The 12,756-nt window shown below is 42.4% G+C and overlaps 1 protein-coding gene across 1 annotated transcript in view; it reads right to left on the minus strand.

Annotated features, from left to right (window-relative positions):
- Positions 1 to 7,362, minus strand: part of LOC148030276 (uncharacterized) — a 96,858-nt gene extending 89,496 nt beyond the window's left edge. Inside the window, exons 1-2 of the mRNA XM_087686559.1 lie at positions 7,194 to 7,362; positions 7,006 to 7,103 (exon numbers count right to left, since the gene is read on the minus strand). Of these exons, the coding sequence (XP_087542685.1) occupies positions 7,006 to 7,103; positions 7,194 to 7,362 (267 nt within the window). The remainder of the gene's footprint in view (positions 1 to 7,005; positions 7,104 to 7,193) is intronic.
- Between the last annotated feature and the right edge of the window lie 5,394 nt (positions 7,363 to 12,756).

The following is a 12,756-nucleotide window of genomic DNA, read 5'->3' on the forward strand; positions in this document are numbered from 1 at the left end:
TGCTATGACACCCTTGTTCCCTTGTATCACAATCATTCCATTCATCAGAGTTTCTTCTCTCTTCTCTTCTCTTCTCAGTGTTTACTGAGTTCACTCCGTGTTCCTCTCCGCAAACCCTATTGTCTCATTGTTGGTACGTCATCTTTTGACAACAATGAGTCACGGACTACATGGACATTGGCACTGGCTCCTCTCTCCAACAAGAAGACCACCTAAAGAATGATGATGACTAAATGAAAGGAGGGGGAGCCCCTAAATAAATAGGCCCAAAATATGACAAATATAGCAACTAGTCGGCCAGCGATAAATGCCTAAATAATCACTAAAATAACCACTATAAAATGCCTAAATCACCTAGTAATGTCAAGCATAGCCCAATCTTACACATGAGCTGACTAGATTGCTAATACTCTCTCTCAGATCATGGGTTATCCAATACAATACAATGATATAATCATAATTAAATACAACAAAGAACCACCAAAGTAGAACCATGGATACCCAAGTAGTGGGTGATCAAGCCACCCCCAAGGTGCCTCGAAGAGAACCTGAGGTCAATGTTAATCGTACAAACTCCTAAAAATAGAGAAGAGTCAAAACAGATTTCAATGTCTGTCAACAATATCGCGCATAGTACCATAGAAGACCATCCTGTCAAAAATGCCTCTAAACATATGTAACCATGGATTTCCCGACTTTGGCCAAGGCCGCCAAGGTGTCCTGCTCGTTGTCAAATAAACATCCCATCATGAACCTAGATGTCAATCCCAATTCCAAGATTAACTTTGGTCAATGCGTCAAAGAATGTCCCTCTCTCGAACCTGTGCACCGGTATACCTGTATAGATGAGGCTCGCTTGCTGCCCCATCTCACTACCCTCTCACACTCTCTCTGTGGCACCGGAGAGTCATGAGAAATGACTACATCACCTAGACTAGAAAGCAGCTAAGGAAGGGGCAATCAAGCCCTTTCCGCAGTTTGAAGAAGTGGATCCCTTCTGCACCACGGACTTCTCATTGGCCGAAAGATCGGAGTCTGAGGAAGAGGATGACACGTCGGAGAAGTCCACATCCCACTTTTGTCTTCTTCCATGAGGCTGCTTACTCCTTGCAATCCTTCTGCAAGTGACCCTTCTTACCACAGTGATAACATTGGGCCTTGGACTTCTTCTTCTTCCTGTCACCCCTCTCTCAAGCTGTAAAGGCCTCATTGAAACCTCCATAATGAGATAAGAGCCTCTCCTATAAACGCAAAGATATCTCATGCTCAAGCAATGTCGAGGACATATGTGTAAAGCTCACAGGTATAGAGAATGTTTGCACCCTCAAAGCATTTGCCACTCCATCAAACTCTAGGAGGAGCCTGTACAATGTAGAGTATCGTGCCTACTAGACGTGCCTCTGGAAAGGCAAACTGCATGTGTCGAAGCTGGTCCTGTACCTATGTAACACAGAGCAAAAAAGATTGAATGGTGTCCTTGGACTCAAACCTTGTCTACTAAAGCTGTCCATAAAGGATCACAGCCACGCATGGAGAAAGGTACCTCATACAACATCTAAAGCTTCAACCATATATCTGGTGATGTCCAACAGGATGTAACTACCGGTAGAACTTCTTCAGAAAATCACTGAAGCAGTGCAAAATACGCACGGGTATCGTCCGAATTCCATATAAGCATAGCTTTCTCATGGTTCTTCTCATCAATATCTTCAAGAAGAGGAAAAGGACACTAAGGCCGAGGAATAGCTCCACAATATACCAAATCCACTTCTGCACAAACCAAGCTTTCATCACGGCACTCCATGTGAGATAGTCAAGGCCATGTAAATTATCATATGTAGAAGTGCATGGAGGAGCCATCTGGAGAGGAAAGAAAAATAGAGGATAGAGAATATACGCAGAGGGAATATAGTCAAACCAACAGTAAAGACTTCACAAAAGAAGAGTTCACAGGTAGTGTAACCAAAAATCTGATCAAAACGAAGGCCACCTGCTGCAAAATGAAAAAAAACCAAACAAAAACTGCCAAAAACAGTAAAAACGGTTTGTACAAACAGTCGCCCACAACCACTGTTAGGGGCAAAAAAATGAAAAATACAAGCTAGTGCAGCATTGAATGCAGCAAAAACAGCCTATACAAACAATCACCCAACCACAGTTAGGGGTAGAAAATGAAAAGCGCAAGCTAGTGGGGCACAAAATGCAACAAGCTAACGATTGCAAGCTGAAATCCAAGCACAAGCTGAAAACGCAGTTTGCGTCTGAAAAACGCAAGCTTGATCAACAAGGGGAAAAAAAACGTGTGATCAGCCCAGAAAAGTCGCAATAGCAAACTAAGATCCTACAATCTAATACCATATCAGAAGTGGTACAGCAATGGAAGCATAGACAAGTGCTGAAATAAACTGTTGAACACAAGACAAAAGAGAAAGAAAACAAAAGAACAAAAAAACACTGCAAAGGAAGAGAACTCAAAGATGTGCTCGGGAAATGGAAACCATATACCAAACATGAGAATAGCGCATACAACGGTGAGTCACTAGCTACCTGGGCACCGGCACTGGCTCCTCTCTTCAACAAGAAGACCACCTGAAGAATGATGATGACTGAATGAGAGGAGGGGGAGCCACTAAATAAATAGGCCAAATATGGCAGTTGGTTGGCCAGCATTTAATGCTGGTCGGCCAGCAATAAATGCCTAAATAATCACTAAAATGACCACTATAAAATGCCTAAATTACCTAGTAATGTCAAGCATAGCCCGGACTCCACATGAGTTGACTAGACTGCTAACAAATGGCAACTACAACTCCAAATGCATGTGGATAGCAGCTCCATGTGGTGTCTTCCAAGCACCAAATGATGGAGAGGGAGAGTGAAAGAATAGGAGATGATGAAATGAGTTGTGATGGAATGAGCCAAGAATGAGATAAGATGCCCACAAAATGCCCTTACATGGGCATTTTTCCTCCTATGAAAAATACAAGCAAATATATACAAATAAAGACTTTGCGGAGCTATTATTAAGAAGTAAAAATAGGGTTTTATGAACTACTATTTAATATTAATGCATGCCATGATTTTGGTTCCTCAATAGTAGGGCAACACGTGGGTGATGCGATATACCAGCAATGGTACCAGCAGTTGCCGATCTCTTTGACACGAGAGGATGATGATGATGGGACTGGCAGGATGGCCCAAATGAGGGCTGAAATCAAAGGCAGCTGATGGTGATGATAGTGGTTGCAAGGTTGATGGAAGCTGGCAACGAAAGTGATGATAGTAGATATGGAGGAGTAGCTTGTCCATGACCCCACTTTTATAGAATTTTTGTACCAATATTCTCAAGCATCGGCCTTTTAATAAAAAGTCTTAAGTTTGGTTTGCCACCATATCTTCTCCACCCCTAAGGTCACCAAGGATGGACCATGAAACTGTTAAGAGTGCAACAACTGCAGATGCATGACCAAAAAGAAGTGAACACACACACACACGCACACAAAAGAACGTTGAAGAGTGCAGAGTATGAATGCTGAATGCTGACAGCAAATATCTACAACAGGCTGTCAGAGTATTGCCGGCTGGAGCTCTCTCTCACCTGTAAGAACTGAAGTAACTGTAACCAATGGGAAAGGGTGCCTATATAGGCATAAAATAATACAAGAAAATGATCAGGTCAACTAGCTAAATCTAGCTGCCTACACACAAATGAATAAAATAATTCAGATAATGCAGCGAATAGCTGCATGCCCCGTGGCAATGACTATCCGACTTGTCTGGCCTGCCTAAAACCCTTGGCGGCTGCAAAAACTAGTGCCACGTAATGCAACTGCCTAAACTGCCCTGTACATACCTATGCCTATCCTAGGGATGACCATATCTCTAACAGAAACATTGTTATAACTTAATGCTGCCCCAGCAGTTGACCCTAATGCCCCAAAAAACATCTCTGCTGCATGCTGCTGCCATGTCACAAAACACAGGGATTTACAGCTGTCTGGCTTCTCCAAATGACACCACACACTGCTGCCCAGGTGGACCACCCTGCTGTTTCCAGCCTGCCAGATCATCATTCTCCTCCAGATTGCTGCATTTTGCTGTGTTAGACAGCAGCACTGCTGATCGTAACCCTAAACACACACTTTGAAGCATCCCAGTTGCTGGCTGGTTGCTCATCTAGAGATCTATTCAAACATGACACTCTCATCCTACCAACTATGTCATCATCAACTACTCTTTCAGCACCTCACAGCTTTAGACCCTAGATCACACAGGTTTGTGTGGTTTCTCCTAGGCTCACCAAGGGTGGACTGTGGAACATTGTTATAAGCTATTGCTGTCCCAGAAATTGAATCTACTGCCCTGGCAACTGCCTCCACTGCATGCTGCTGCCCTGTCTAAAAATGCAGTAGGTTGCTGCTGTCTGAATATTCCAAACGGTGTATCAAACACTATAAAAGTGCTCCACAGGGGGTATGTGAGGCAGCAGAAGCTAAACGCATCCATGCACAAGCTATGTAACTGGGGGGAGACATAATCAACTATTATAGACTTCTACATGCTTGCATTTTAAGTTCAATTCAAGTGACCCTAAACCTCTGTCCCTTTCTTGTTACATCATTGGAAAGAGGAACCATTTAAGTATGAGATTTCTAATTAGGGATCTCATCAGTTTTTACTTTGCATATAGACATATTTTTTTCCATTTATACATATTCATTTGCTGTTGCATCACTTTTTTTTCCATCATCTATGATCTTTCAATACATTCTGCCATCTGTTAGCAGTTCAAACAGCTCATGTGTGAGTTTGACCTATGCCGGGCATGGCTAGGTTATTTAGACATTTTATTATGGTTATTATGATGCTTATTTGGGGTATTCTATGCTAGCCGACCTGCCCCTATTTTGGCATTATTTTCTTCTTTATATATCCAGATCCCTCCTCATTCAGTCACATCATCACCTACAAGTTCTATAAAGAGAGGGAGCCGGAGCAAGTGCTAGTGCCAGTGCCTTGGAGCTAGGGATTCACTATTGTACATGTCATTCTCATGTTTGGTATATGGATTCAATTTCCCGAGCACATCTCTGAGTTCTCTTCTTTTGCAATGTTCTTCTATTTTCTTTCTCTTCTGTCTTGTGTTCAACAATTTATTTCAGTACTTGTCTATGCTTCCATTGCTGCACCACCTCTGATATGGCATCAGGTTGCGGGATCTAGGTTCCTCTTGTGATTTTTCTACTGATTACAGGTCTTTCTTTCCCTTGCTCATCAGGCCTGCATTTTTCAACCCAACAACTTGCATTTTCAGCTTGCGCCTGGATTCCAATCTGCAATCGTCAATTGGCTACATTAAATGCTCAACCAACCTATGTTTTTCATTCTTTGCCCCTAACCGTGGCTAGGCAACTATTTCTATATACCATTTTTGTTGTTTGTTGTAGTTTTTGACAGGTTTTTCTTCGTTATGCAGCAATTGCAATGTCTTCATTTCTAATCTGATTTTTTGTTACACTACATGTGAACTCTCATTTTCTGAAGTCTTTGTTGTTAGTTGGCCACATTCCCTCTCAATATACTTTCTATTCTCTATCTTCTCTTCTTATCCTCTCCCAATGGCTCCTCCATGGACTTCTACAAATGATAAGTTACATGGACCTGACTATCTTACTTAGAATACTGCAATAAAGCTTGGTTTGTGAAAAAGCTGATTTGATACAATGTATATGGAGCTATTCCTCGACCTCAGCATCCTTTTTCTCATCCCGAATATTTTGATGAGGACAACCATGAGGAACTTGTGCTTACATGGGATTCAGTTTATGCACATCCATATTCTGCATTGCATCAATGTGTTTCTAAAGAAGCTTTACCAACAGCTACCTCCTATAAGACATCATCAAAAATATAGTCGAAGCTTCAAATGTTATAGAAGGCACCTTCCCCCATGCATGCTGTGACCCTTAATGGATAGCTTCTACAAACGAAATTTAAGCCAAAGGACACCATTAAGTCATTTTTTGCTCCGTGCTACATAGGTATAGGACCAGCTTTGGCACATGTAATCTGCCCTTCCAAAGGCACATCTAGTGGAAATGGTACTCTACAAGCTCCCCCCGGAGTTTGATGGAGTGGCCAATGCTTTACAGGCACAGACATCCTCCACACCTGTGAGCTTTATACATGTCCTCGATGCTACATGAGCATGATGCATCTTTGCATTTATAGGGGAGGCTCTCACCTCATTTTAGAGGTTCCAATGAGGCTATTACAGCTTCAAAGAGGGGTGATAGAAAGAAGAAGTTGAAGGCCCAACGTTATCACTGTGGTAAGAAGAGACACTTGTGAAAGGACTCCAAGGAGTTTGCAGCCTCATAGAAGAAGGAGCTGAAGAAGAAGCGGGATGCAAGCTCCTCTAATAAGTCGTCCTCTTCCTTAGACTCCGACTCCAATCCTCCAGCCAAGGGGAAGTCCAATTTAGGACATCTAACAATCTTGAGTAATCCTTTCAACTTGGAAAAGGAGAATCCAGAAAATGAGCTGAGAAGGGCAAGATGTCATTATGTGCAATGTGTCACTAGTGTACGATTGTTTGTGATTAGTGAGCCATTGGATCTGATAGGACTTCTGAATCTACTAGTTCTCTTGAATTCCGGGATGACGTTTCATCAAAAGCATGCATTTCTCTACAACTTCCAATCTCTCAGGAGAAGGTATTGGGGCACATTCAGGGCTTTTCATACAGTTTGCCTGCAGCTTCCAATCTTTCAAGAGTTCATTTTGCCTAAAACTTTCAATCTTCCAAGACAGGAATGAGCACAAAGTCATAACCAATGCTATGAGTATTTCAGGCTTTTTCGTGCATTTTGCCTGCAACTTCCAATCTTTCAAGACAGGTATGTTCACTTTGGCTAAAACTTTTAATATTCCAAGACAGATATGAGCACAACGTCATAACCAATGCTGGACGTTGCAAATTTAGTCAAGTTGAGAGAATCTGACCTCCTGAATGGACAACTCGGGACCTTGGCCGACGCTGTAGATCTCCTCCTCATAAACTGTGGGGCTATTGCTGGTTGCTCGTTTGCTACTGGGAGGACCTATTGTTGGAAAACGAATTCAAGAAGAGAGAAGAGACATGCATCCGCGGAAAGAAGGGAAAAATGAAACAGAACGAAAGACGATAATACGCTGAGAGGCATGGTCTTGCCGCTGCTGTCGAGCAGATACACGGAGGTAGAAACCGCGAGAGTGAGAAATGGTAGTGGTAGGGGCAGCAATGGTGCTGAGAGGCAAAGCCTGGGTTTTTTCCTGCAGGAGCAGTAGCCGCTGCTGCCAATGGAGGGGATACCCCGCCATCCCGACACTCGATAGATAAGCAGCGAGCATGAGAGACAGCTAGTGTCATGGAATTTTAAACGAATTGCAATTTTCTCAATAAATAATGAATGACAATTTACCGATGGAAATTAGACAAAAGACATCATTTTTTATACTTCTATATCTATAATATCTGTTCCTACTTTATAATTGAGATGTTTACCAGACCTAACATCGAGCTTACATGGTGATCGTACAATCATTCCCGAACCTTTCAAATAGCACTCACCAGACCTAACACCGAGCTTACATGGTGATCATACAATCATTCCCAGACCTTTCAAATAACACTCATTCTAATCTATCTATATTACTTTATAATTGAGACATTTACCAAACCTAACACCGAGTTTAAATGGCGGTCATACAATCATTCCCCAACCTTTCAAATAGCACTCATTCGAATTTCAAGAACTTAAAATTATAAAAATATCATACCATTTTTAGCATTCACATGCACGCACACACACACACTCTCTCTCTCTCTCTCTCTCTCTCTCTCTCTCTCTCTCTCTCTCCAAGTTGCTCACCATTAATAGGTTACATGACTTACATCTCTCTTTCTCTCACATACATGGAGTGCATTAAAGCGCCTTAGGCTCAAGGCCTTAGGGCCACAATGCACATACACCTCTCTCTTTCTCACTCTTGAAACCTTGAGACATCTGCATGGTTGAAGGGCAAAGGCTAGCTCACACTACTCTATGTCTCAATTCTTAGGGCCCAAGCTGCAAGAGGACTTGCCAGATTCTCTTGACTCCAAGCATCGTGATTCATAACTCCTCCCTCTCACCAAGATTCTCTTGACCCTATGCATCATAACTCCTCCCTCTTCGCATGAGAGGGGGCTTCTATGAAAAACATGGATCTAGAGCATGGCAGCTATGGCGGCTCATAGAGTAACACTAAACTCATGAGTACTTGGACATGACAGGAATCAAGACTTGACTGAATGTACAAACACAAGCAAATCAAGTACACTAAGCTAAAGAACAAAAGGACAATGGCATTGCATTCATCATATATGAAAGTGACATCCAAGTACAGTGTTATATAGAACAGGGTAGGTGCCAGTCTTCCCCTCTATGCCTATGGGATTCAAGTAGCTTGCATATCCTCAGCCTATTTGCTTCATACAAAGAGGCAGCATGGATGTGATTGCAAATCTCAACAGCTTCTCTAGGGAGAGCAATAAGAAGAAGAAGGACTTCCCAAATTGGAAAAGTTGGTTTTGAGATTACCTTCGATTGGTTGCGAGGAATGCTGGAGAGAGAGCTAGAGGTCGTAGTGTGCCTTGGTCTAAGGTTGGAGAGAGCTATGTATTTGTAGAAATTGCTTGGTGCAGGCCTCCTTGCCACGGGAGGGATCTGACATTGGGGTGGTTTTGGAGGGTGAGGCAGCGGCGAAAGGTGGATTGATGTTGACACAGGTGAGCCCAAAAGAAGCCATACCTAAGGCAAATATCATGCAGCAAGAGGGCAGCCCAAAATGGGGGAGACAGTGCAGCAAGGCGAGGGCTTGTAGGCAGCTCAAAACAGGTGACTGCATGAGGGGCAACTCAAAACCATGGAGGCAAGCTAGCCAAACACACATCAGGACTCGACTAATCTCTCTCTCTCTCTCTCTCTCTCTCTCTCTCTCTCTCTCTCTCTCTCTCTCTCCCAAAAAAAAAGTGCACATAGAGGTTTAATGTATTGTGCCAATCAAAGGAGAATCACAAATCAAAAGTCACATGCTTGCCACATTTTTGAATTTATGTGTGCCACTTTTGTTTATGGGAAAGCTTATGGTACCATATGTGTTTAACATTTTAAGATTCTCTCTCAAAATAAATGAATTTTTTAAATGAAGTAGAAACACTACATAAGCATAGCTTAGGATTGTGAAAATCCTGTCAACATATATGTAAGATGGCCATGCTTCTTTCCATCTTGAAGGGAATGGAAATAGCACATTTGGACTACGATTTTTAATACATACAATGTATGATCAACAATGGAGAAGAATAAGGTATAAAAACATTAATCTAGCAAGAGTAATACTCCTAATTTCTCTAGAAGTGCTACACTTGACTTAGAATGTATTGCTAGCTGAAAAGAAACAAAGGCTTTGCTCTTAGAGAAATGAGTTGAGGTCTTGCCCTTCCTATTGTCCATGTACAAGGACTTGAGTGGTTTAAGTTACACTTGGAGGAAAAGAAAGGTCACCATTGATGGAGTTCCATATAAAATCTCTAGAGTCTACCCTATGGCACCATGTCTTGGAGGCATCTCTCTCTTACAATATTTAATGACTATGTATCGCTTTTCAAAAGCGCTAAAGAGTGCTCTCTCTCTCTCTCTCTCTCTCTCTCTCTCTCTCTCTCTCTCTCTCTCTCTCTCTCTCTCTCTCTCTCTCTCTCTCTCTCTCTCTCTCTCTCTCTCTCTCTCTTCATGCATTTAACACCTCACAAGTGAATGCATTATTGCTTTTAGATAAGTAGGTTATCTATTATAGTGTGTGTATATGACTAATTACAGGCTTTTGTGAATGACCTCAACAAACAACCTACTCACATTTTTGGGACTTTGTGCATTAGGAATGAGGTGTGAAGCACCTCATTCATTGCGCACAAAGCATGATATTTGCAAATCTTTTTGTGAGCAAAGGAATGTGACCATGCAATATCATTTGCTCACAAAAGCACAAAGTGAATGAGGTGGGGCCTCGTAAGCTTTGCAAGTTTCTCAACTGTGAAACACAAGGTAGCAGGTCTAGTCGGCAACCCCAACTAGTCATTTTATTAAGAAGAAGCTTATAAATGAGGGGTGACACCTAATACATCGTATGTTAGGCTTGTTATACATACAAACACCAAATTTGTAATTTTAATCAATTAAAGTACCCTTTTTTTGTAATGTGGTTTATATTAGGAAATACTAAAAGGTTACAATATCTAGTGATGTAGTAGGCTTCAAGCATGATACTCACTTTGGAATAATTTGAATATCCAATATATGCTCCTAAGAGCATTGAGCACAATTAAACATTTAGTCCTAAGGGAGCCTAAGAGACTATCCCTGGCTTAGGGGCGTCCTTTTTATAAAAAATTAGCCTATTCCTCCTATCCCAAATGAACTTAATGCTTTTTGCTTAAACTAGGGAGACAAGCATCTTGTAAAATATTACACAGCGTAGCGAACAAAATTTGAGAAAGAGATAGAGAGTACACAACAGATAAGAGGAGGATCAGTAAATTCTTTAACTCCAAACAACTGATACAAAGATGGCTCTGTCCACCTGTGCGCTTCCACTGTGTGAAGCTTAGATGGCGATCTAGACAGAAGATAGGTGAAGAGCTTAAGGCTAGCTGGAACAACAACTCTGACTGGGTGAAAGATGAATGAGAGATGGCTGCGAAGGGGTTTAGCTTTTATAGCCCGCGAAGGTCGTTAGGTCGGCCTGCTGACCGACCTACCATATGAGCCTCCACTAGTCGGCCAGGGAATATTCCAAGGAATATTCCCTTTACCATCGGGCCGGGGGCGCTGCCCTCGGACCCCCGCCAGGGGGGCCGTTGGTCCCCCTAGGACCCCCCAGCCAGGAGCCGCTTCCGCGGCCCCCCGACCCCACAATAGGGGCCCCTTTTAACTCCCTTACACCGCAACTCGATGCAATGCACCTCGAGTTGCTACTAGCTTAACCACTTCGTCTAACCCAAAGATTAGACCCACAACAGTCACCTTTTTGCCATCCGGTCACATAGACCTCATCTGATATACAAGTCAGGACTCAACCAATGTCCGGGCTCACATTTGGCTTCTCGTCATAATGGGGGCCTTACAACTTTGAGCACCATGGATCATTGGTAGCACCTAATGAGGGTGGGGCATTGATCATATCTAACACATCTAAGTAGTTTCATCCAGAGTAGCAATAGATGCTCCTTGTTTAGTAGAAGTTTATTTTGAGTTCTCTGAACTCTCAACCTCTATGTTTAATCAAGTTGAAACAGAGTTGTTTTCCTTGTCCTTGAAGGACTCAGATTAGTGGATTTATTAACTTGGTTTCAAAGTAGTCAAGCCAAGAGAAGTGGTCAAATACTTGGATGCTCTAATTGGAGTTGAGGTTGCCCTAAAACTAGCACTTCCCTTGGTTCCTCAACAAGTTTCAAGACAAAATGAGGAGGTGGACAGTGGCCCCCTTCTCCTTTATTGGTTAGCTCACGATAGCCCACTCCATGATCGCTTCAAGTGTAGTCTACTTGGCTTCTCTCTTACCATTTAGTTAGGCTACCTAGAACAAGATAGAAAAGCTCATGAGAATCTTCATTTAGGCATGTTAGGGCAAAGTAACCTGATTGCACATTAGATGGGACATCCTCATTGAGGATAGGAAGAATGGCAGGGTTGGACTTGAAAGCTTCTTTGATAAGTCTAAGGCTTCGAGATTCTCCCTGTTGAAAATGATGTCTAAGACTAATCTCCAACCATGGAACGTGATTATGTAGTAGTGGATCTCTTCATCTTGAATCAATGGCCCCCTTGGAGTGACCCTCGTGGTAGGATGTGGCCTTTGGCTCAAACCTAAAAATCCAAAATCCACATTCTGATGTGGTCCAAGCAATGTAGTTAACTAGCAATGTATCCTCACCGATGCGAATTGGAGCCTTAGGGTATCCATCGACCTACCTAAGATGCCTCGGTTCATAGGGACACAAAGATGGCTAGAAAGCTAAGGAGAAGGATTAGCTCAATTTTGTCCTATGGTGTAGGAAGGAGGGTTGACCAACTTCCATAATGAAAAAGTTTGATTCTATCAGTAAGGACCTCAAAAGCTCAATAGATAAATAGCTTATGTGCTAGAGGACAAGCAAGGACTTACAACCCTGCTCCTTGACCATCAGGCAGAATCTCCTTAGGAAATGGAAGGAGTGCTTGATGGCAATAGCCTACATCTAGAAGAGGAGGATTAAAAGATTTTGGGGCTCTATGCCCTCCTATAGATTGAATGTATTGAGATGGAGACGAATAATGAAGAAACTCCCTCTATGAGCTCATCTTTTAAGGACAAATAGTGTCCCCGCTATGCCCCTTCTGTGCGAGATCTGAGGAGACCAAGAAGCACCTATTTTGGGATTGTTTCCATGTTTCCCTAGTTTGGTGCAAGGTCAAGAGATGGATGAAAAAGGCCAATCTGACAAGAAACAACTTCTCTATGATGGTAGCCTTGTTTGCTAAAAGGTCTATCCTTCACAGTAGTGGATCCTTGATTAGGGCAAAGAGTAGGGACCTAGAGGGCAGCCATGCCTTATTGATCTCTTGAGTGCAAAAGGCAAAGAAAAATAACCATTAATGTTAATGATCATAGTAGCATTATTGAATAGAGAGGCTA

This window comes from Lygodium microphyllum, chromosome 10 (assembly GCF_053477565.2).
Source record: "Lygodium microphyllum isolate KBCC chromosome 10, Lygodium_microphyllum_v1.1.10, whole genome shotgun sequence".
NCBI lineage: Eukaryota > Viridiplantae > Streptophyta > Polypodiopsida > Schizaeales > Lygodiaceae > Lygodium > Lygodium microphyllum.